The following is a 24,597-nucleotide window of genomic DNA, read 5'->3' on the forward strand; positions in this document are numbered from 1 at the left end:
TTCATGCTGGGAGCCCAACCTGGTCTCCTCCAAGAGCAGTAAGCAGCAGCTCTTCACTGCTGAGACACCTTTCCAGGCATAAATGTTATTTTATATTTACACAGGTGTTTATACTTTCAAGGTTATTCAGAATAAGATTAAGAAATTCAAAACACAACATGCAGTGGTAGCACACGCCTTTAATCCCAGCACTCGGGAGGCAGAGGCAGGTGGATCTCCTTGAGTTTAAGGCCAGCCTGGTCTACAGAGTGAGTTCCAGGACAGGCTCCAACACTACACAGAGAAACTCTGTTTCTAAGGGTGGGGGTGGAAAAAAAAGCAAAAGCAAAACACTAGGTGTCTGCGGCATACCTGGTACAAGAGCCTATCAAAATTTCACCCACTGATTAAGAGATCACAGGAAGATCTAGTTCTTTCTTAGCTCCTCAGAAGACCGCCAAATGAAAGAAAACCAGTTTCACACATCACTTAAGCCCCTGTGCTTTGGGGACCAGTTTAACCTCTTGTTGACAGGGCATCGAGTATCTGTGTTCACAAGCAGCAAGGAATTCAAACAAGGCTTCTGTTTCGTTCTCTGTCGTATGGAAGTTTCTGGAAAAACTATCCCAATTTTGAAGCTGTGAGCCTTCTGGGTGAACCAAAATGAGGCAATTGCCGGTTTGGCAAGGGGCAGGAAGAGTACTGCTCTTTCTGGGCACTTCCTGTGGCAAGCCCAACCCGTGGCGCTTCTTCCCATCTTTATTAGCAATTACAGGTGAGCAGAGAGGCGGCCGTGAATAAAGAGTCTGTCAGGGGAATGCACAGCTAATAGAAGAATTGCAAATATTTACAAGGCAGAGCGATGATTCAAGCTCACAAGATTAATTGAAATTAATCTCTACCAGGCACTAATTTGTTTCCTGAGTTCTAAACCCTTCCACTAAGAAATATGTAAGGCTACGCTGGAGACGGTTTCCAGGTGGCTGCGTGGCCTCATGTCTTGTCTTCATCATCCTCTTGGCTCTTCTTGGAGCACCAACCTGTCCTTCCTCAGCGCTTGGATCATTACAATCAAGGCTTTTCCACTCCCTCAGTATTTATCCCATGCCTTGCGCTTCCTTATGTAATACTGGGAGGCATATTTAATTTTTCATTAATATGAACCTTCTGTCTCGTCGTTCCCTCTCGTCGTGGTCTCACTGATTTTGCTCCTGATTCTGCTCATTATGGAATGTGTATCTTGCTAAATTTGTTTTGCACAGTAAGCTCTTTAAAAGGAGGGTCTACATACTTGACGGCAAACCAAACACGGGAGGCTTTGGCAATCAGTAGAGATGAGCTGAGTTCATATTAACTAAAATCAAATGTTTCCCATCACTTATTCCTACCCTGTACACTTTGCTGTATTAAAATTAAGATTATATTCAGCTGTCTCTAACCTCTAGTGCAGATTTCTATCTCTGTCATACACTCTCTTCAAAACTCCTGACTTAATAGTAAAAATCTACTTATTTTTCCATTACTTAATTGTAACCATCAGTTATATTTCCTGTGACTTTCTCTCTAGCATCTAGCAAAGACCAGTTCATATTGAGGATACTCAAAGGAAAACCAGAAGGGATACACACAGCCACGCTCAATCACTATAGCAAGATTAATCAAAATGACGAACGTTATAAAAAGCCCATGGTGCACCAAGCGCTGTGCTTCGTGACCTCCGTCCACAATTCTGTTTTGTCCTTCCTTATGTCTTCTTATCCTACCTGCTGATGTGAACAAACCAAGGTTTAGAAAGGCAGGCTAAGTGGATGTCTCAGAGCCGTGGGGCAGGTCCTGGCACATGGGTTGTCCCACCTCCTCTCCAGCTCTCTCTCTCTCTCCCTCCCCTCCTTCTCCCTCCCTCCCTCCCTTCCTTCCTCTCTCTTTCCTCCCTGCCCCCTCCTCTCTCTCTTGTTTATGTGGAGTACCCTTGCTCATGCAGGTTAGAGGAGTATGCCAGGTGCCCTGATTGTCACCCATTGTCTTATTTCCAGAGTCTATCAATGAAACGGGAGCTAGGCTGGGGCCGCCATGCCCCAGAGAACCTCTTGTCTCCTACAACCATTCCTAGCTTTTTATGTGGGTGCTGGGGGAACTGCACCCAAGTCCTCAAATTTGCATATCCAGTACACTCGCTCGCTGACCCCTCTGCCCACTCCCTGCTTTATCTGCTGTGCTCTGGGTTTGGAATATTTAGAATCCAGAGCGTTTTGTAAAGCACCACTGAGAGATGAGCCTCAGAGGAAAGAGCTAAGCTCAGTGTCTGGGAAGGAAAGCTGGGGACGAAGTTAAGGGTCCTTAAACTGCGATTTAAAGGCAACAAGAGGGGTCTAGAGCCTCTCCTGAACCTGAAGAACAGGGAAATGGGTCCACTGTCAGCACACTCAGGCAATAGCTGCATACCTCCCAGGATCTATTTTTGCCCTGGATTCTAAGTAGCTTTTGGTGTTTATGGGGATGAGTTATACATGCAATAGTTACAGCAATAGATCTAGAAGGGAGCCTTTTGCATGATCTATGAATTTATGATCTATAAACGCCAGGGTGAAAATGTAAGCAAATAAGTCTGTGAGAAAACAATTCTCGTCTTCGTGAGAGCTCATGTAGCGGGCATCCAGCAAAATGTTCCAAAGTTAGATGGAAAGAATCGGTTGGCACCAGCAGCTGAGGGGACGATGGATCTGACCCACTGAAAACTATGCAAGATCCCTAAGTTTGTTTTGTCTGTCAGTTTGTTTTCAATGGTTGCTTTAGAGATAGGATCTTTCTGCAGAGCCCAGCTGTGCTTGAACTCACAATTCCCCAGCCGATGCCTCCCAAAAGATAGCATATCCTACCACAGATGCCCTGTCTGCTGGTATTGCTATTCTTGAAAGGGGGAAATAATAAAACTATACATCCAGTGATCTATTTTCTAGATAATTTACTGCATTTTATTATTAAAACTATCAGTAAATGGGAATGTTCAGGGAAATCGCCTGCTTCCTTATGGAAATAACTGAAAATATGTCAAGAATTATCAGGATCCGATTTTGTGAACTCTGGAAACTAATGGAGTTCTTGCCAAAACTAAGAGGTTTTGTGTGTGAGGGTAGAGATGCATGTGGAGGCCAGAGGACAGCCCTGAGTGTCATTTATCAGGCATGGTCCACTTCTTTTGATGAAACCACTGACCTAGGACATGCCGAGTAACACACCGAGTAAGCTAGTGTGTGAGTTCCGGGGTTTCCCTAGTCCCCCTCTCAGGGCTAGGATTGCTGGTGGGCACCAGACAGACCCAGGTTTTGTTTTTGTTCTTGGTCAGCTCTGGGTGTACGTAGATTCTCCTGATTGCCAGGGAAGCACTTTGGAGACAGAGCCACCAACCACCTCAGCGCTGCAATCCAACCTGCTTCAGTGTGCCTTAGTGTCCTGTTTTTGAGCAGAGCTACAGGGCATCACTCCACTTCCCAGTGCTTGGCTGCGTGGGTAAATATTAGAGTGGAAAACAATCTTCATTGCATTTCTCCTTGTCCTCATCCCATACCTGTTCCTCGGGTCAGCAATAGCTCTGAAGGAACCGCATGCCATTCCAGTTATCACTATCAATTTGGGTACCAGAATGATCAGGGGGGAAAGAATCTTATTTGCAAAGGAGTGGTCTTGGTTGATCTGTCTAGAGGCTTTCTGGAAGGCTTACTAGAATCTACCCAATCCTGCTAAGCAGTACCAGGACGGGACATGGCTTGTGGAAACGTGTGTAGGCAACTAATTGTCATTGTATCCCTGGCCAATGGGGGACAACATCTCTAAATATCACGGAAAGATGGTAGAGAATGGGATGAACTAGGGAATAAGGGTTCTTAAGCTCCAGCCCCAGCCAGGAGCTATTGCCAGCTGATGGCTGCTGAGGTAGGAAGAGTCTTTTTCTTTGGAGATGTGGCCACTTGCAGGTTGCCCATGCCCCCCTGGATGTTCCCACACCATGCGCACATAGTCAGCACTAGTTGAACTCAGGGACAGTCATCATCATTATCATCATCATCATCATAAGAATAACAACAACAGAGGACATAAAGTGGGAAGAGAGATGGTTGACCTTAAAATGTGCACTAGGCAGGTTCTGTTGCTGAGGAGGAGGGACCAGTAGAGATAGTATGGAAAACACTAAAGTTGGGAGCGGAAGCCAGAGATGCTTTAGGACTCACTCAGGTGAGCCGAGAGGACAACACGCTGAGAGGAGGGGAGACACTGGTGTAACCCCTCAGAACTGTGGAGGTGGAAGAGTGTGAATTGTTTCTTCCTGACAATCTTTCCACACTTCCTGAGTCAGAGGTGGGTGTCTGTTGAAAGTTGGTGAGGGAATTGAGGTCTGGACATCTTTTGTGGGGACATGAGGAGGAGTTTAGTGAAGCTGAATATTGACAGGAGAATCTCACGGGAGACTAGCCAAGGGGGAATTGTTGACTTTTATCGCTTGTTGTTCACAGGGTTGTGAAATCTTGTCCAACGTTGCTGCTAAGCCTAGAAATAGAGGCTGTGGCCTCAGTCATCTTCTTGGGGGTATGGCAGAAAATTGTTTGAGGAATTTGGTAGGTCTTGAGAAGGGTTCCAGTGTATGTCTATGATGCTCAGAGATCAAGTCAACAAGACCTCCAGTATGTAAGAAAAGGTCCTGTTGTGTTTTAAAAGGGCGTTGTGGGGCGGGGGGCAGTTTGAAATGAGAGCTTGACCCAGTGTCGCATGAGAGGACGATGGTGTGTGTTTTTGCACCGAAGGGTTTTGAAGAAGAAAGGCTGAGAGATTTTGCGTGCTGCCAGCTAGGCCAGCTACCGACACTAGGACCCACAGGGAGCCATGCGCTCGCTCCCTATCACTGCAGCTCAGTCCAGAAGGGAGCAGCAGTCTCAGCGTGCTGAGCACTCTCGCTAGTACTGGTGGGAGCTGCAGGTGGAAGCAGGAAACACGGGTGCCAAGCTGAGGAGGAGGTGCACTGTCTCCTCCATCCTAGTGTTCTTGACCCTTGGCAGTCACAGTTCAGCTGAGCTTATTGGCCTGAGAAAAGAATGTCTTTTCCTTCTAGCTATCGGTGAAGTTAGAGGCCCAGAAATTGTTGGCGGCTTGTTCCATTTACAGAGGTAGATAAACCTATGCAACCAGCAGACTCTCAGCAAGCTGAGGCGGGGACAAGGGATTATTATTTACAGCATACCGAGATCTTAGCGGCATCTGAAGTTCAGGGCCCCTTTCTCAGATTAGCAGTTCCACATCCACCGTAGAAAGAAGCTTACAGAATTGGTCACACATTTATCTAATATGCTGGTATCGATACTCCAGTGTATTATATTTTACCAGGGAAAGTAAGATCTAGGTCTGAGAATGCCATAGAAGAACAACCAGCAAACTGTAGCCCAGTACCCCCAATAGGCATTTGAACTTTTGGAAAGCCTATGTTAAACCGCTCATGATTTAAAAGATCATGAACATCTCAGACACAATGGCACCACCATCTCAGCTGCCGCTAGAGGGCAGCCCTTGACTCCTGATACAGTTTTACAGGAAAGAAGAGACCGAGTCTCAGACACAAATGACTTTGGCTCCTTCCTGTCCTTGTCTCCCACCACACTGTCTGACTCTCAAATGTGACTGTGGATCCCGCAAAACTAGGGCACCTGCTTTAACAGTAGTGGGGCGGACCGCTCAGCCATCGCGTCTGCGGGGAAGTCGCAGGGCTGTGTATGTGGCCTCTAGCCTGCCCCCGCGGCTCCTGATGGTCCAAACACTTGAGTCATGCCTCACGGTAGCAGGTGCCCCAGAAACCATCACACAGCAGGGGTGTGTTTGGCATCTGTGTCTGCTCAATACTAAGCCAAACAGCGCCCTGTCCTTTCTAATTTGTCCTTATGATGTCCTTATACTGCTCGGGTCCCATGGTGCCTGCTTGCCTGAAGCCTTCTCATTCCAGTCTCTTACCAGCAGTCCATGGCAGTAAACCTTCTTGTGTCTAGGGCTGTTGACCAGGCTGCAACGCATAATGTGCTTGGACGGGGTTCTGGGAGTTTGAGAACCAAACAAGGGAAGATACGGCCATGATAGGTAGCCAAAGCCGTTGACTGCCTGGTACTTGGACAAGATTGTGCCTGAAACAGTCCTTCCTGTGCAAGTTTCACAAGCTAACAGCTAGGGGAGCACCATGCTGAAAGACAAGGGCTAGGGAACCCCAAGGGCAGAGAGGGTCAGAAAGAACAATTTCACTCAGCCCACAGCAGAGTCACTGGTCAGAGAACTCCACCAGGCCTTGAGGCTGAGACTCAAAGCCCCGTGGTGTCAATGGCCAGCAGATGCCCGGGAGTTCTTGCAGGAAGTGTAAAATAGGAAGGCTCCAAGTGGCTAAAAGGCTGCTTGTTTGGGCTATTTTTAAGATAATTGGATGTATAAAAATTTGCCTTTGGCTTTGGCAGGCTTTGAGCTAATGGGTCTCAGCTGCAGTGAAGGAAGAGCCAGGGGCCAACAGGCAGGCAAGGAAGTTCTGCGATTAACAAAGAGTTGGAAGAAGATAATCCGGAAGTTCCTGGCCATTCCTGGCTAAGTAATCCCTACCGGTTCTTCTCCCTGCCAGTGAGAGAAACAGGAAGAACCGAGAGGAAATAAGTGTCTTGGAAGCATTTGAGAGGGAAGAGCTACTGACCACACTATGATCTGAGGGGACAGAGGCTGTGTGGCTGAGAAGGCGTCAAAAGAGAAAAACTGCCTAAAGGGCCCAAAGATGGGAACTCTGAAATTGTATTGAGACTCTAGAGTACACAACCCAGGAAGCAAACCATCTGTGGCTGGAACACCATCGTTAGACCTCAGTAAAGTTGACCCCGTGGTGACTTCTTGAATCAGGGCTAGGGCTCTGAGTCCTTTTCACCAATGTGTCAGAAGTGATGGTGTGGTACTGGTTATCCCAGAATGTGAGAGGCAGAGGCAGGAGGATCAGGAGTTCAAGGCCATTCTTGACTACCTACTGAGTTTAAGGTCAGCCTGGGCTATGAGTGAGTTTACCTAAAAATAGAAAAACCATGTACAAAGTTTCAAATCTTGAGATGGCCTACCTGCTTCTATTTTGCAATCTGGTTTACACAAATACTTTAGGAAATCTGACTTCTCTAATAGAGTCCTCTTCAGTCTGTGGGAAACCACATGGAGGGGTACTCAGCTGAACTGCCCAGGAATGGCAAGGAGAGCTGAGAATGACTGTTCCCATATAGTCCTGTCTGACTATAAGATTGTAAGTAGATAAAGTACTAGTGTTCTAAGGGCATTAAACTTTAACCCCTTTTGTAGGCTGCTAGAAGTGGGTCATCGAAGCAGCACCTATGGGCTACCCCTAAACTTTTTGATACCTCTGTCATGAAGACAATCTTGATTTGTTATATTGGGTAAAGGTGGTCCCCCAGATGTCTAGAAGTAGGATGTGAAACGCTCTGTGGTGTAAGAGTACATATTGATCTTCAAATTGCTTCTGACAATATTAATTTTAATTAAATTATTTCATATTATCACACAGAAATTATAAAAGGCAAGACAACAGAGTTAGAAGTGAGGTAAGGGGACCATGGGAGCTTCAGATGTTCGAATTAGCAGATGTGGATTTCAAAACAACTATGATTAAAAGGATGAACAGCAAGAATGAGAGTTTGCACTGAAAGTCTCCACAAGTTATGAATTTTATCACATTTATGCTGAAATGCAGAAGACCCAGATTGCCCAGAGAACTTTGTTCCCTGTGCTGGATGCTGAGCCAGGAACTCACTTTCCTGCCCTATACTTTGCCCACCTGGAGCAGAACTGCTCTCTAAGGTGCCAAGAGATGACTAAGTCAGTCAACGGGATATCACGGATTCCAGAAATCTAGAGATGCCGGGCAGTGGTGGCGCACGCCTTTAATCCCAGCACTTGGGAGGCAGAGGCAGGCGGATCTCTGTGAGTTCGAGGACAGCCTGGTCTACAAGAACTAGTTCCGGAACAGGCTTCAAAGCTACAGAGAAGCCTTGTTTTGGAGGAAAAAAAAAGAAAGAAAGAAAGAAATCCAGAGGAAGAATCATTAAACAATAGTATTCCCCTAAAGATACCATCATTAACAATGCAATAAAGGAGTAAATGTGTCAGTATAAATAACCGGCAAGCTTCATATGCTGTACAAAGAGAGTATTTTCTTAGATACTATAAATATTTTAAAAGCCAAACTAAGGATTTAAAAAACAGAAATATACCATTTCCAAAAGTCTCTTTCTATATGTAGTTATATATAATATATGATCAGTTTTATCGTAAATCATATTATACATATATGAATATATGAATGCATATAAAACATATATAGATAGAGACATAGTTTATATAGGCATAGACAGACTCAAAACGACAAACATTAAAATGCTCATTCATCCCAGATGCCAGGGAAAGAGTTTTCTGTATCTTCACTTGGGCTTCCCTGTAGTAGGAGACCACTTGTTCATCCCAGCTGCCCAGAACCAAAATAACCACACAGAAACTATATTATTTTAAACACTGCTTGGCCCAATAAGAAGTTAGAGCTATTAACTTCTTATTGGCTAACTCTTGCATCTCAGTTTAACCCATTTTTAATAATCTGTGTATTGCCATGGGACTGTGGCTTACTGGGTAAAGGTCCGGTCATCTGTCTCCCGCAGGCTACATGGCTTTTCTCTGGCTCTGCCCTCTTTCTCCCAGCATTCTGTTTAGTTTTCCTGCCTACCTCTATCCTTTTGCCCTATTAGGCCAAGCCAGTTTCCTTTATTAATTAACCAATCCTATTCACAGAATACAAAGGAGAATCCCACATCACCTCCCCAGAATCCAAGACATCACAGGGGTCTTGATTCTTTGCGATCACATACAGCTTCACAAACTATTCCATGGTCACATGATTTGTAGGTTTCTAATTCTGCAAACTGCTTATGGTAGCTCACCTTTGTAGATCTCAATCTCACCACAGGTAACCTTCTCTAGAAAACGGATCTTTCTCTAACATAATCTCAGGTTTTACTCTTTATTATAGCCTGGTCTATATTTTTCTTCTTCTTTCTTTCTCTGCTCCCCCCTTTTTGGGTTTTTCTGTGTGTAGCACTGGCCATCCTGGAACTCACTTTATAGACCAGGCTAATCATGAACTAGAGACCTGACTGCCTCTGCCTTCTAAGTGCTGGGATTAACAGTGTGCTCCATCACCACCCGGTGGTACTATATTTTTCTAATTAAGTTTTCTAATACACAATAGTTTTATCAGTTTTTCTGCTCTCCCAATCCTCCCTGCCTAATTTCATGTTTGTATTCTACCCCTACCATGCAACACATTCTCTCTCTCTCTCAAAAAAAACAAACAAACTCCCCGCACAAAAAGAATCAAAACAAAAACAAAGTCCAATACAAATTTTTTTTAAAAAAAAAAAGATGTCTAAACAAAACAAAATGAAACAAGAAGCCCAGGTGGCGCTGGCTGTCACCCAGTTGGCTCTACTATGGGGGTAGTTTTAACAGTTCTAGAATACAGGAAGAAATCAGTGGCTCCATCTCCTTTACAGCAGTGTGCAGGTAGATTTATGCAAGATCAGAAAGGGCACAAGTTTTGTGGTCCAAAAGAAAATAAGGGATCTTTGAATGATAAGCAGCAGAAAGAAACTGAGGAAAGGGAGACATGAGGAAAGGGAAAAAGGCAGCTGGAGACAGCGTGCCACAGTGGAATGTGGCTGCAGACTCCCCAAAAGTTCTCCTCTGACATTCCAACCTATGGAGGGAGAGTGGGGGTAATCAGCCAGGGTCTGCCCAGGAGACCCAAGGCTGGTGAGAGCAGGAAGTAGGTCTCATCTGAGAGTGTAGGCTGTAGCCTATTTATCTCCCTAATGGGGCACTTTTAGAAAGCAAGAGAGAGTTGGCAATGAAGGCTCACATTCTAGTTGAATACCATGCCATTTTTACATGTAAAATTAGTAATGGCAAGAAATACCTTTAACACAAACAGGTGGTTACTCCATTTAAACGTAGTCCAAGCTTTCCTCAACCCTTGAGGAAACCCACTACATGTTTGCTTGCTCTGTAGATAATTCCCAAGAAGGTGGGACACTCAGTGACTTCATGACTTCACCTGCTTGAGCAGTTGTGTAATTTTGGCAGCTGTCCCTGCTTTGCCATCTGTGCCAAGGAATCGCGGAGCCAAGAGTGTCTGCCAAGAGGAGTCAAAACACCAGGGCTTGGACTTGCTACAAATGGAGGCAGTCCAGCTCTCCAATCAGCCAATGCCATTGTTAAAGGAGCATGATAAATGGATTGCATCTGCACTTGTGAGCTGACAACGGTCCAACAGGGTGAAAAATGACAGGAAGCCAGGCTTCTGGCATAGCCTGCGGAGGGTGTGCAGTGTTCCACTGAAGCCTGGCAATGGGGCAAGGCATAGCAGAACCATTTTCCAAGGAATTTTTCCCTTCTGGGCAGAGGCCACAGCCCTTCCATTTGGTTGGATAACATGTGGTATCTTGGGAACTAACCTGGAGAAACTGCACACAGTGAGAAGTGCAGAAATACTATGCCTTAAAGACACATGTGCCTGAAGCATCCACTTGAGAGACAGAGACAATGAGCACTGTGCTTATTCTGAGGAAGTTTCTTCCATCTTCTCCAATGCCCTCTGGCTCAGTAACAGGTCATTTAAGGCAACAAAACCTGAATTTCCAGATGTTCCAAAAGAACAAAGAGCTTCAAGATATTTCAGTAGAAACATATAAGTAATCTATAAATATATATTTTTCCTCGAATTCTTTTTTTATTTTTTATCTTTATATTATTATTAAAAATTTCCACCTCCTCCCCACCTCCCATTTCCCTCCCCTATCTCCCTACTTCTCCTCCCCCTCCCTCTCCAGTCCAAAGAGCAGTCAGGGTTCCCTGCCCTGTATGAAGTCCTCCCCCCTCCATCCAGGTCTAGGAAGGTGAGCATCCAAACAGACTAGGCTCCCACAAAGCCAGTACATACAGCAGGATCAAAACCTAGTGCCATTGTTTTGGCTCCTTAGTCAGCACTCATTGTCTGCCACATTCAGAGAGTCTGGTTTGACCACATGCTCCATCAGTTGCAGTTCAGCTGGCCTTGGTGAGCTCCCATTAAATCAGCCCCAACGTCTCAGTGGGTGGGTGCACCATATAGATATATTTTTAATAAGCAAGTAGCTGCCTGTAATTCTGTTTACAGCCATAAGCACTGTGAATTTTGGTTGTTACCTTCCATTTTCCCATTTTCTACTCTTTTTTACCTTTACTTTCCCTCTTCTAGAACCCCCCTCTCATGTGTGCACTCGTGCGCACATGTGTGTGTGTGCGTGTGTGTGTCAAGGGGATATCAGGTCATTAAATCAAGTGGTCACTTCTGAGCCTCCGTTTTCACAACCTCCCAGCATCAGCAGCCTCAAGGATTACTCCTCCCTGAAATACCTTCTTCCCTTGGATCCTAAGACCTAAGACTGTGCATCTGTCCAGATTTTTCCTGTTTCATTGATCCTTGTTTTTTATTGTCTGTTTTAAAATGTTTTTGGTTTTTGAGACAGACTGATTTGAACTCAAGACTTTCCTATCTTGGCCTCTTGGGTGTTGGGATTGTAAACTCTTCATAAAGCTTATTGGGCTGCGTATGTCAGAGGCCACCTTTTTGGGGGTGATTTTTGTCATGACCCTAGCAATGGTGGGTTTATATGTTTCAGGGTAGGAGTGTGAGGATTAGAAAACATTAAGTAGGAGGAACAGAGACAAGAAAAAATTACAGAGACATAACCTAGTATCAGGAGGGCCACTCAGTCCCCTGCATACTGAGTTCTGAATCCTGAGTTCGCCAGCCGGTATTTAATTTTCCCTACACTTTTACACTCCAATACAAAAGGAAAGAGAAAACAAAAGAAGGCTTTAACGTGTTACAAAGGTCAACCAGAATAGTTACTTTCCCCAATACTAGAGATATTAAGACATTAATTCTTGAGAAAAGCATTTTGTTGTTTAGGCAGTGAATCCTAGACCAAGTATCCTGAGGGCAGCCCCTCCCTAGATCAAACCTCTTAATTCAAAAGAAGGAGCAGAATTCAAGTAAGCTTGAATTCTCTGACCTTTGGTCAGGGTGGAGAGAATACACCTCTATGGGCCATCTTAATGTCCAAAACACCAAGTAACCACACCCTATGTCAGGTTGTGTAGCTACAGCTGTTGTCAACAACCTTGAGAGAGCTCAAACTCTTTAATCTTCAGACAAGGTGGAATGGAATAGGCTCACATTTTTGGGCCTCCATAAAGTGAGCCCACCCTACATGGATGTTTTTTCTTCAATCCTATCCCAAGGCTGTCTTTGAACTTTTTGGATCACTTTCTTTGGACTCCCTTGTGTTGGGGGAGGCTTCTGTCCTACCTTGTTATTCTATAAATGCACAGAAACTATATTATTTGCAATACTGTTTGGCCAATAGCTTAAGCATATTGCTAGCTAGCTCTTATACCCTAAACTAATCCATCTCCATTAGCCTATGCATCACCATGAGGTCATGGCCTACTGGTAAAGTTTTGGTGGGCTTGAATGGAGGCATCTGTCCCTGGTGGTGGCTACATGGCTTCTCATTGACTCCGCCTTCTTTCTCCCAGCATTCAGTTTAGTTTTCCCACCTAGCTCTATTCTGCTAAGCCACTGGCCAAAACAGCTTTATTCATTAACCAATAAAAGTACAAGATATATAGAAGGTCTTCCCACACCATTTCTCCTTTTCTGTATAAACTAAAAGGAAGGTTTTAACTTTAACACAGTAAAATTACATGTAACAAAACAGTTGTCCACCAAGAATTAAAGTTGAAATATTTATATCTACTTTATATTTTATCATAACTAAGGAAAATTATAGCTATCTATTCTTCAACTCCATCAAAGATTCCAGAAGAATATAATATTACCTAAGTAAACAAAAAGTGCATTGTAAGCAACTTCCAAAACTCTGGAATTGGCAGAGACATCTTGCTGTTAGACAGTCACCCAAAGTTCTTCTGTACCATGGGGAATTTATCTTCAGCCTACAGGCCCATAGTATCCAGTAGACATTCCCATGAAGCAGGGAATTTGAAGATCTCTTATGCCTTGTATTGGCAAGGTTCATCAGTTGCTTTCTTCTGTATCCTGCAAAATGGCTGGCAGACTCTTTCATGAAGCAGGAACCTCAAAGGACTGTCTCACCTTCTTTAGGCAACTTCAGTAGTCATTTTTCTGTGGGTCCTGCATGTCCAGTTAAACAGTTCATGCAAGAGCACTTTCTGCCCAAATGGCTAACAAACTTTATAAGGAGCTCTTCAATGCCCATCTTCCTCTTGAAGTAATTAGTGTTGCCAGGAGTAATGTGTCTCATTGTCATGAAAAGTCCAAAGTTATTAAAACATTTTAAATTACATATTCTGAAGGTCTCTGAAAGATTTGAAGAATGTCTGTCTAACTAAAATGTATCTCTATATATCTGGTAAACCTAGCTAACATGTCTAGAAGCTTGACTTTTATAGATAATTATTTATTAACCTATATTTCTTAATTATAATTACATTTTTAAGTGAGCTGTACAAATACAATACCTTAATCAAGAGCAGAAATATACATGTAACAAAATTGAGCTTAAATTTGTGTCAATAGACCAAGATCCATACCAATGCAAAGTATTCATATCTATAGCATATCCCCTGTTAAATGTAAACAAACATAAACAATCATTTAGTGAATTTGGGTGTAGTTGTCTCCAAACTGTTTCCTGCTTTTTGTTTGGCAAAGTAATTTTTGGGGGTGTTCATGGTGACCTTTTGGGGGATCTTGGTCCATCAAACCACATTATTCTGAAAGAAATCCACAGATTCTCATCCTCCGTGGAAATAAAAGAAGAACCTATTTTTTAAAGCATCATATTCTTAGACTCAAATTTTGGAATCAAGACACCTTTAAAGTATATATGTTGGTTTAGCTTAGCAGCTGTCACAATGAAACATCTCTCTGTACTTAGCTCCTTCACAGTCAAAAAAATTAAGGAAAACATAATAATATACATAATCCATACTCTCTGTGTATTTTCCATCTTTATGTGGCGTGGTTTTCTTTACCTCTTTAATCTATGACTGAACTGTGTCTCTTTAAAGACTTTGTTTTTTATAATCATTTACTTCCTTTTATAACTGTTTGTATTATTTTTCTTCTCTCTCCCAAGCGTACATACATTTATCCAACACTGTGACCCATTTAGAGTTTTTTTTTTATCTGAATCTGTCTTTATTGCATATCTATAATCCTTTTCTGATGAAGACTGCTTCATAAAAACAATGTAGTGTGGTTAGGCTGCTTTGCCTTTTGGCTCTTCCCAGTCCTATATGGTAGAGGTCCATTCACTGCCTCTGAGACTGTTGAGTGAGAGCCATGCTCACCACCTCAACTCTGGTAACCAATTGGCTCATGTTACCACTGAATAACTTGCAGCATGCTGCCCACAAACACCATTCAAGTGCTTGGCCTCCTGAAAGAGTTCATGCTGGCAGCATGGACCAGGAAGCCACTGTTTCAAAACTGCATAGATTTTTTTCTGATACTGCTAAATCAGGAAGACCTCTCTTAAAGGAACCATGCCTCTGCTTGATTCTAGAGCCCACTCAAGAAAATGCTGCGACCAAAAAGTCATTCTTAACTCTGTTCTTTTGTGTCTAGAATTCCTTTCCAAGCTTTCTCAGGTTTTACGTGATTTAGTCAGCCCCACATTGGTGCACCAATTGTTCAGGGAGGCTTCTATCCTGCCTGGTCTTGCAATAAACACACAGAAACTATATTATTTGCAATACTGTTTGGCCAATAGCTTAAGTGTATTGCTATCTAGCTCTTATATCCTAACCCATCTCCATTAGTCTGTGCATCACCATGAGGTTGTGGCCTACTGGCAATTATCAACAGTCTCTAGTGGCAGCTGTGGCTACATGGCTTCTCATTGACTCCGCCTTCTTCCTCCCAGCATTCAGTTTACTTTTCCCACCTAGCTCTATTCTGATAAGCCACTGGTCAAAACAGCTTTATTCATTAACCAATAAAAGCAACACATATACAGAACAACTTCCCATACCACCCTTGCAATTTCATGAACATAATTATCACCTGCCTACTGAGAACTTCCCAATATGTGTCTCTTACAGTATCTTCCTCCTGAACTCTGGACTCACAACTCTCTAGATCCCCTTAGAATTTTGACAGGTATCTCAAGTGTCCAAAATAGGACTTTTAGACCCCATCAAAACTTTCTCACTACAAAGAGTCCCTTGCTAGCTCATTAAACAGCTGTTTGCTCAGGCTGAATTTGCTATCTTCCTCATCTGTCTTTCATCCTCACATCCAAATCATCACCCTCTACCATGGAACAACTGCCTGAACCACCACAAAGGCCCAAGAAGCAATTGCCCACTTTTGTCTTACCCATCTTTCAGACTACATAAGCCTCCTTGAGATAAAGTTGGGTATACAGATGATCTCATAATATTCTGGTAGTCTCTCATGTCACATAGACTAAAGCCAAAAAATTTTAAATTTTAATTATAAGATTCCCAATACAGCAGAATGCAAATAAGAGCACACGGACTAAGAATCAAATTGTCCATGTTTTGAGCCTAGATATGACTTTTAACTGTGTGATGCTGGGCAAGATACTTAATTTTTCAGCATCTGTGCATTCCCATGTATAAAATGGGATCATTGTAATTCCTTTCTCGTGCTTGTTGTGAGAATATTTATACCAAGCTCACAGTGGTGGCATACAGTAAACATTGAAAAAGTTCAAAAACAACAAGGCAAGCATGTTGGGCTAGGAATAAAGACTTTCTTATCAATTCTGCATTTAAAAACCACAACACCAGTAGTTGCAGCTGTAAGAACTTAACGGTACTCCAAACATCTCTGAAAGCAAAAAAAAACAAAAAAAAAAACAAAAAAAACGAGCAAACCAAAAAGCATGTTGGTCAGCCAAACTTAAACTAATAAACTCTGGTTATTCTCTTATTTATTCTGAGTTGAGGGTTAGAATGGATTATATACCTTGACTTACATTTTCAAGCATTTTGGTGCTTCTTAAGCATCCTTGATCCTTCCGGGTGGTGGCACACGCCTTTAGTCCCAGCACTTGGGAGGCAGAGACAGGTGAATCTCTGTGTGTTCGAGGCCAGCCTGATCTACAAGAGCCCGTTTCAGGACAGGTTCCAAAGCTACAGAAAAATCCTGCCTTGAAAACAAAACAAAGTAAAGCATCCTTGATCCTTAGCTTGTGTGGATATCCATCCACTTCTCAATCAGCAAATTTTAATGTCTAAAATAGGTGTGGGTTTTCAGTTCACAGGTTGGTTTTAATTTGTGACTCTTCTGTTCTGCATTTGGACTTTATTATAGCATTAAAATGGGCCGCCATTGTGTCTGAATCAGTTCAGTAGACTGCAGTGCTTGGCACTTGTGCGCACCCAGATTGGGCAGAGGAGGGGGAAGAGACGTGGTATTTTAACTAATAGTCACATGATTGACTGTTTAGTGGAGAAAAGAAGTGAAGACTCGATTTTGAACATGGCTTTGATCATTTGAATCATGTGAATTGATTTTTGAGGGAAGAGAGAGAAGGGCTATAGGATAGGAGGCCACAAGGCTGGCTTGTTAAACCCATTTTACAGGTTGCTTATCATATCTCAGACATCTCCCAACACAGAACACGGGCCATGTCCTCAGGATCATCATTATAATCGCCATGGGAGGGAGGAAGAGTCTTATACCCACAATTATATATGCCCAGACTGTTAGAAGTGAAAAGAACTCAGTGGAAAGAAGTCAGCTGTGTTCTTGGAAGCAAAAGAAATCATGAGTTTGTTTAGAAAGATAAAAGGTGATAAAGGCACATAGGGACTTAAGAAGGGACCCTAATATTTGTTCATGGTAATATGATTTAGGAGACCTCCATGCCTTGTGGCAGTCTGCAGCCACCTTCCTTTGCCAGTAGTAAACTGTTTCAGGCACAGCTTTTATTCCCCTGGTGACAATTCCTTTGAGGATGTGGAGGGAGAAACAATCTGATTGTTTCTGCACACCGGGAACAAATGACATCCTTCAATAAGAACTTATATTTTAGGCAAGTTGCCAAGAATATGAAACTTAGCACCCCCCGATATGTGTATGAATAAAAGATGAACAAATGAACCTGTCTTTTATAAAATGATATTGTAATTTTTGATAAACAGCTAATGCTTTCTCTACTTACTTTTAATTTTGAAAGAAAATTAGCCCTGCGATACCATCCAGACAAGAACCCAGATGACGCGTCTGCTGCTGAGAAGTTTAAAGAAATCAACAACGCCCATGCAGTCCTCACCGACCCATCCAAAAGAAACATATATGACAAGTATGGATCGCTGGGGCTCTATGTGGCTGAGCAATTTGGAGACGAAAACGTTAACACATACTTCATGCTGTCAAGTTGGTGGGCAAAGGTAAATCGCTTTTTTTTTCTTCAAAAACAATTTCCTGGAAGATCACAGTATTCTTCATCCTTTTAAGAACCTATCTCAAAGGAAGATCATCCTTCCTTCTATTAAACTCTTGTAAATAAAATGAGACATCACTTCCACTGAAAGCTGTTATTTGGGGACCATTTTTCTTCAGCCCATCAATTAATTATGAAATCCAACATGACTTAACAGACTTCTAGACGTTAATTATATTTGAGTTTGGAGCTCCAGGTTAATTCTGACTGCTCCCCTCTTCTCCTGCGGTGACTAATTAAGAACTGACTCATTGCTCAAAAACCAAAATAATTTATTAGTGTGACAACTATTTAATAAATTATTATAAGACAAATTTAGCCCGTGTACTTTACTATCTATAGCTTAGGCTACATCAGCAAAGACAATACCTAGGAGAATGAGTGGTAATTATCTCACAGGCTCAGCTGGAGTCGCCTTGAGGTAGCAGAGATGACAATGTGGGGAAAGGTGAGAATTAAGTAGTAGAGTACTGGGAATTGATGAGGGAGAGAGAAACTGATAGATACCTGGTTAAGAAAAAAAAACAATATAAAGACTTAAGAAATCAGAATTGTAGTAGTGATCTTCTTTTCCCAGGAACTCCAATGTATGTATATTTGGTAGTGGTATATTTATATTTTTATTAATTTTAATATTTCTGATAAAAAACTATTTTATATATAGAACATACATATGGTCTATTAATTATTTTGTGGGCAGTTGACCTTCATGTAAGTTGTGGTAAATAATAATTTTTTTAAGAACCCCAATCTTCAGAAAAGGCAGGATTCATGTTGAGTAGAAATTTGATTGCCATTTTCTCCTACTCACTTTCCTATATTGAAGAATTTGGTAATCGAGAGAGGATGTTTTGGAGGTAAGCTGGAAGAGACAGTCTGTGCCACAAAGCCCCACTTGCAGCCTTCTAGCTTTCCTAGATCCCCACTGACCTTTCTCTGTGGGGGTCCTGGGATAGAGATGGTACTGTGTGGATTTGGAGCACAGTATGAGAAGGGACATTCTGACCAAGTCATTGGTGAGAGCAGACTAGCACTCATATAACCAAGCAGGCTTTTGTGGGGTTGCCTGGGACCCTTTCTTCCAGGCATGACACTGTTCCCATGGGAAGGAGAATCTGCAGGCCCACTAACCACACACATTTACCAGACTCAATATTATATCTTGTCTGCCTAAAGAGGAGAATGGATTGTCATGTCCAGGAAACTGAAGAAACTGATTAAAATCCCTATAGACAAGCCTCATCCACTCTGTAGCAAAGATATGTGACGTTAAGCAATTACAGGCATGACTCTCTTAAAAAAGAGGTATACTTTCCTTTTCTGCTGTACCAAAGCTCAGTTGTACCATGCTCGTCAAAGTGGCATTAAATATACTTCTTACGAATGAGTCAGTGTACCATCAAGATGTGCATTTAAAAAAAATGCCAGGTACCTGCTAGTATCTAATAGGGGAGTAAATGTGGTAAGGGATGAAGGAAGGCTGTTTCCCACACAAGGCAATTTCCCTGGAGAAGGAAGCAGAGTTGGGATGAAAAGGAGATTTTCAGAGAACAGTATGGAAGTAGCAGAGCAAAAGAAAGTGTAGGTGAAGGGCAGAGGTCCTCAAGGCCATGCCTGGGGAATGCTCACGGGGGTTTTGGAGGCAAGTAGGTATAGTAGGGAGACCACGTGTTTGTTTCCTGGCTGCCCAGACTCCCAAAATAATCACACAGAAACCATATTATTTAAATCACTGCTTGGCCTATTAGCTCTAACTTCTTATTAGCCAAGTCTTACATCTTAATTTAACCCATTTCTAGTAATCTGTGTATCGCCACATGGCTGTGGCTTACCCGGTAAAGTTCAGGCATCTGTCTCCGAAGGGGCTACATGGCTTCTCACTGACTCCGCCTTCTTTCTCCCAGCATTCAGTTTAGTTTTCTGCACCTAGCTAAGTTCTACCTTGCTATAGGCCAAGCCAGTTTCTTTATTCATTAACCAATAAAAGGAACACATAGACAGAAGGATCTCCCACACCAAGTGGGGGTTTTAAATTTCCTTAAGATGGTAAAATCATACAGCACACATAGCAAAGACACTGCCAATGTGTGTGACTGAGGTCCCCCTCCGCAAGCCATCGTCAGACTCCACCCCATTTCTGGAGCCATGGTGAGAAGATGGGAAAGTGAGGGAGGGGAAGGAAGGTGGGGGTGTTAGCACTGGATTCTTCTTAGGTATCTGAAGAAGTGTGTGTGTACACACGTCATCTTTATCCATGCCCCACCCCCCACTCACTGATTATATAAAATCTGCATTAAGATGGAAGATGTACAAGCTTCTTTACGTATTATAGCAAATTTGATTTTTCTCAGTTGACAAAAAAAGTGGTTTCCTTGGAATTTCAGATTGGGGAAATCAAGAGTGTGTATCGTGTTTAATGAGCAAGGCATTTGAGCTTGTAGGGAAATCTTGGTGCTGTTCCCTGGGAGGCACCAATGTCTGTTTGCCTATTGTTTTGTATACTCGTTAATTAGGGAGGAACTGGGTGTCTGCAACATGTCAGGTTCTAATCCACCAGACACATGGGGTTGCAGGATGACTGTTGGTGGGAGCCTGTAAGGCACGCAGCCTGATATAATGAGACAGGGCTGTCAGCCAGTCTGTTCAACTGTCAGCAAGAATGGAGTAGCCGTCTAAGTCGGTATGGCACACAGCTGGGCTGCGATGGTTAGGTGGTCCCTGTTTTGAAGCGGAATCAGGGAAGACACAATAAAGGGGAATTTGAGGTGCTCTTAGACAACAGGTGGATATTAACTGAAGAAAGGGCAGGGATGTCTAAGCAAGCCAATCCACGTGCAGAGTCGAGCTGTATGGCAGGAACAGGGTTGTGCTGGTGCCTAGAGAGTTGGCAGGAACCCCCTGCAAGAGCTCCGGAGAGCAAGGGTTTCTCTTATAGCTCACTTCAGCAACCTCACAGGGTGGAGTGAAAGGGAACAAGGGTGGACGTGGAGCTGCCAAGAGGAGGTTCTTGAAGTGACACCAGAGACACTGAGCAGAACCCACAAAGTCCTCTGACCCAAACAGGGAAGGGAGTGAGGAGGGAGGGGTCTGGAAAGGCTATGCAGGACCAGGTTACTAACAGTGTGGGGCAGCAGGGGAGGAAGTGCAGGGAGCATCATCCTGCAGCGCTTTCGTGATGGTAACTGACTTCCATTGAATAAGACAGCAGGACTAGTTCACGTGGCCAGTGGGTATTCTGTCCAGTAGTTGGTTTGGGTTCTGTTTTCCTTTCCTCACTCTTAGCACCCACAACAGCCTAAGAAAAAGGAAGAAAGTGCTGGACTTCATGGCTCTGACTGAAAGTAATTTCCTCCAGGTTTCATTTGTGTAAACGTTCGTGAGAATGGAACGTAAAAGATGGGTTCCCACAGGGATGAGGCTAAGGGCGAGTGTGTGGCATGCACGGTGTGCCGAGATGTCTTTCAGTCTCTCGGGTCTCTCGGGTACACAGCTACAGACTTTGTTTCTGGGGTTGCCCTCCTCCTCTCCGTGCCCCTCCCTCAGAGTTTGGCCTCTCTGTTTACCCTAGACCCTGTTCATCATCATCGGCCTCCTGACAGGCTGCTATTTTTGCTGCTGCCTTTGCTGCTGCTGCAACTGTTGTTGTGGACACTGTCGGCCAAAGTCATCGGCGCCAGAAGAGGACTTCTACGTGTCACCAGAAGACCTTGAGGAACAAATCAGAACTGACATGAAAGAAGGTAGTTGAGCGTAGAGGGCACGGGCGCCATGGTACAGATTGAAGTGGGTGCTAGGTCTTACTAAAGTAACAGGCGCAGTGGCCATACAGGGTCACTCCGCCAAGACTATCAGCTGGGTGGATATCTGGGAGAAGATGAGGGGCATTGACCTTGACTGACCTTAGAGAAAGGTTAAATTTAACATTATTAGAGAGAAATTATTAAACACCCCTGATGTCGTAAGGCAAGTACAGTTCACCATCTCTTTACAAGAGAAACTGGTTCTGGGTTCTGGGAAGTTCGGGTGAGAGTCTTCAGGACCCCACCACCCAGTTCCCAAATAAATACATGGAGAGTTATTTTACTTATTAATGCTGGAATGTAGCATGGCTTGTTTCTAGCCAGCTTTTCTTAAATTATCCAGTCTACCTTTGGCCTCTGACTTTACCTTTCTCTGTTCTGTATGTCTTTCTTTACTTCTTACCCTATGGCTGACTGTGTGGCTAGGTCACTAGCTCCTGGCACCTCCTCTCCTCCTTTTCTCTCTCCTCCCTCTTCTATTTGTTCTCTCTGCCTGGCAGCCCCGACTCTTTCTCTCTCCTGCCTAGCTATTGGCAGCTATTTATTAGACCAATCAGGTGCTTTAGACAGGAAAAGTAACACAGCTTCATAGAGTTCAACAAATGCAACATAAAAGAATGCAACACATCTTTGCATCTTTGAACAAACATTCCATAACACATGTAGCACATCTTAGACTAATATTCCACAACAAGCTAAGGTAGAACTTGCTCCCCAGAGATACACTTCAGTCTTTAGGATACCCATTGAAATACACAGGACTGAGAAGCCACAGCCTTGACTGTTCTTTGTATTGTTGCGTGATGATCTGGGAGTGGAACAGGAGTGAGACTCCTCCTTTTCTTTGCTCACATGCACACTCAAAGATAGCCTCAAAGCATTGTGAAGAATGAACTCAGCTTGCTCAAACATTTCTGTCTGTCTGTGTGTGTGCACACATCTCCTCTCTGCCCAGCCACCTCTGTCTGTCTGTCTGTCTGTGTGCACACATCTCCTCTCTGCCCAGCCACCTCTGTCTGTCTGTCTGTGTGTGTGCACACATCTCCTCTCTGCCCAGCCACCTCTGTCTATCCATCTGTGTGCACACATCTCTCTGCCCAGCCACCTCTGTCTGTCTGTCTGTGTGTGTGCACACATCTCCTCTCTGCCCAGCCACCTCTGTCTATCCATCTGTGTGCACACATCTCTGCACTGTATTACTTCATTCTTCAAGTTCATACTAGCCAGAAAAAAACTGTAAAGAAAGATCTCACCGAATTCAAAACACCAGAGATATTTTGCAGTCTTTGGACGATGTCTTTGTTTAAGCCATCTAGGATCAAGCCAGTCATTATATTGTCTTGAAGCCATTCTCACCGTCTTTTGTTCCTGTGGAATATGTTATCATCTTGAGGTGCAGAATTTATCACTAAATCCTACTCCTACGTCCCCCAAACAATGAAAGGGATTACTTGATAATTGAAAGAAGCCACTGTTTTCAGCAATTCTGGGAACCAGAATGGTCTCTCCTATGGTTCTCTGGTCACACTGAAACAGCACCAGAGACTACTTAAAGGCTTCTGTATGCCTGTGTGTCCCGTCAGATGTGATGCTAAGTAACATCTGGGGTGCGTGAACCATCCAGACTCCAGCGAAAGGGTGTCTTTAATCATGTGACTAGTACTGAATCTCAGACTCAGAATTGGGAGCTCAGAGAGGGCAGAGAGCTTTTTGTTCATTTGTTTAGGTTTGGTTTTTGTTGTCATTTTCTGTTTTGTTTTCCTACTAACTGTAACATCTTGCTATGGGCACAGTCATCCAGCAACTAAAAGTAGTCTGGTCATTTCATGTCACTTATATTGGAACCGAACTGTGGCCTGACGGTGAAATACACTGATTGTACTTTTCCTGTTATTTGGTATAGACAGTGACAAATGTTCAACCTTTAAATGAGCATGCACAGAAGGGACAGGCATGCAGGATGCTAGCAAATGAATTAAGCAGTGCTAATTGCATGGAAAGGCCTTCTCATTGGGGGGAGGTGGGGTCTGCGTCACAGCGTGCTCACAAGTGACGCTTACAGGGCAGGGGTCACATAGGCTCTTGTGAAGGAGGTGGCCACACATCATTTCTGTGGCTACAACTCCTTTTCTCTGGGTGTAACTTCCCTGGAAAACCAGTAAACTGACTTTTAATAAAACTGAAATGGCAGTTCCTACAAGGGAAGAGATGGGGTACACGGGTGGTCTCTGGGGTATGGTGTGATGTCTCTGGGGGTGCAGCATTACAATACCGTGTCAGGGATTACTGGCTCCATTTACCTATGATCTATCTCCCCATTACCCCAATCTGTCAGCCCAATACTCGGCCACTGACAAAACAGGGAGAGGAGAAAGTCAGCTTCTGCACTGATGTTGTCTTAACGTTTTCATCTTCCTTCTTTTTATTCTGGGCTGAATTGATTTTTACAGTGTTTAAAGTCAGAATGCAAAGCAAAGAGTTTTTCACTGTGGTGTCTTGAGACAGGCCATTGCACTTGTAATTCCTAGCTTTTCGTTTGTAGTGGGAAAACCTAACACAGGTGAATTGAACCCAGACCTGCTGAGTCCAGTGTCCACGCGTACCCAAAAAGTCTCACTGCCCTTGCTCTGCTGGAGAAGACTCCAGCAGGTCATTGCAGTAGACCTTGGTAGAAAATCTCTTCTCTGGAACGGAAACTTAGACGAGGTGCCAGGTCCTCCCCAGGGTTCCTCCCTGCTGGGTGATTGGTGATGGGTCTGTGCTTGCCTCGCTGTTCTGAAGCTCCAAAGCTGCAGACTCCATCACAGAGGTCAGATCCGTCATCCTATCCCACAGTGTTAAAGGATCCTCAACACAAAGGAACAGCCTGCTCTTATTTATAAGTATTTGAAAGATCTTACATGACCCAGGTTTTATGGTCCTGGAGTTTATATAGTCTGGGTAGGCCTCTTAAACACACAAAGTTCTGAACGTGAGTATTTGCTTAAAATGAGAGAAAGAAATCACAACAAATTAATGGGCTTAAAAATGGACAAATACCATGCATGTCACAAAATGGGGAAAAAGCACAATTATGAGATACCCAGCTCAACCATATGGTATTTTCCTATAGCTGTATATTGTTTGATTACATATTCATATAGCATAAATGTGCTATATCATTTTCTGTAGAAAATATAAAAATAATTCTGCCT

The 24,597-nt window shown here is 43.4% G+C and overlaps 1 protein-coding gene across 1 annotated transcript in view; it reads left to right on the top strand.

Annotated features, from left to right (window-relative positions):
- Positions 1–24,597, top strand: part of Dnajc5b (DnaJ heat shock protein family (Hsp40) member C5 beta) — a 45,434-nt gene that overhangs the window by 10,746 nt on the left and 10,091 nt on the right. The window contains exons 2-3 of the mRNA XM_075974639.1: positions 17,337–17,550; positions 21,172–21,343. Of these exons, the coding sequence (XP_075830754.1) occupies positions 17,337–17,550; positions 21,172–21,343 (386 nt within the window). The remainder of the gene's footprint in view (positions 1–17,336; positions 17,551–21,171; positions 21,344–24,597) is intronic.

Source organism: Microtus pennsylvanicus, chromosome 5, assembly GCF_037038515.1.
Source record: "Microtus pennsylvanicus isolate mMicPen1 chromosome 5, mMicPen1.hap1, whole genome shotgun sequence".
Classification (NCBI taxonomy): Eukaryota; Metazoa; Chordata; class Mammalia; order Rodentia; family Cricetidae; genus Microtus; species Microtus pennsylvanicus.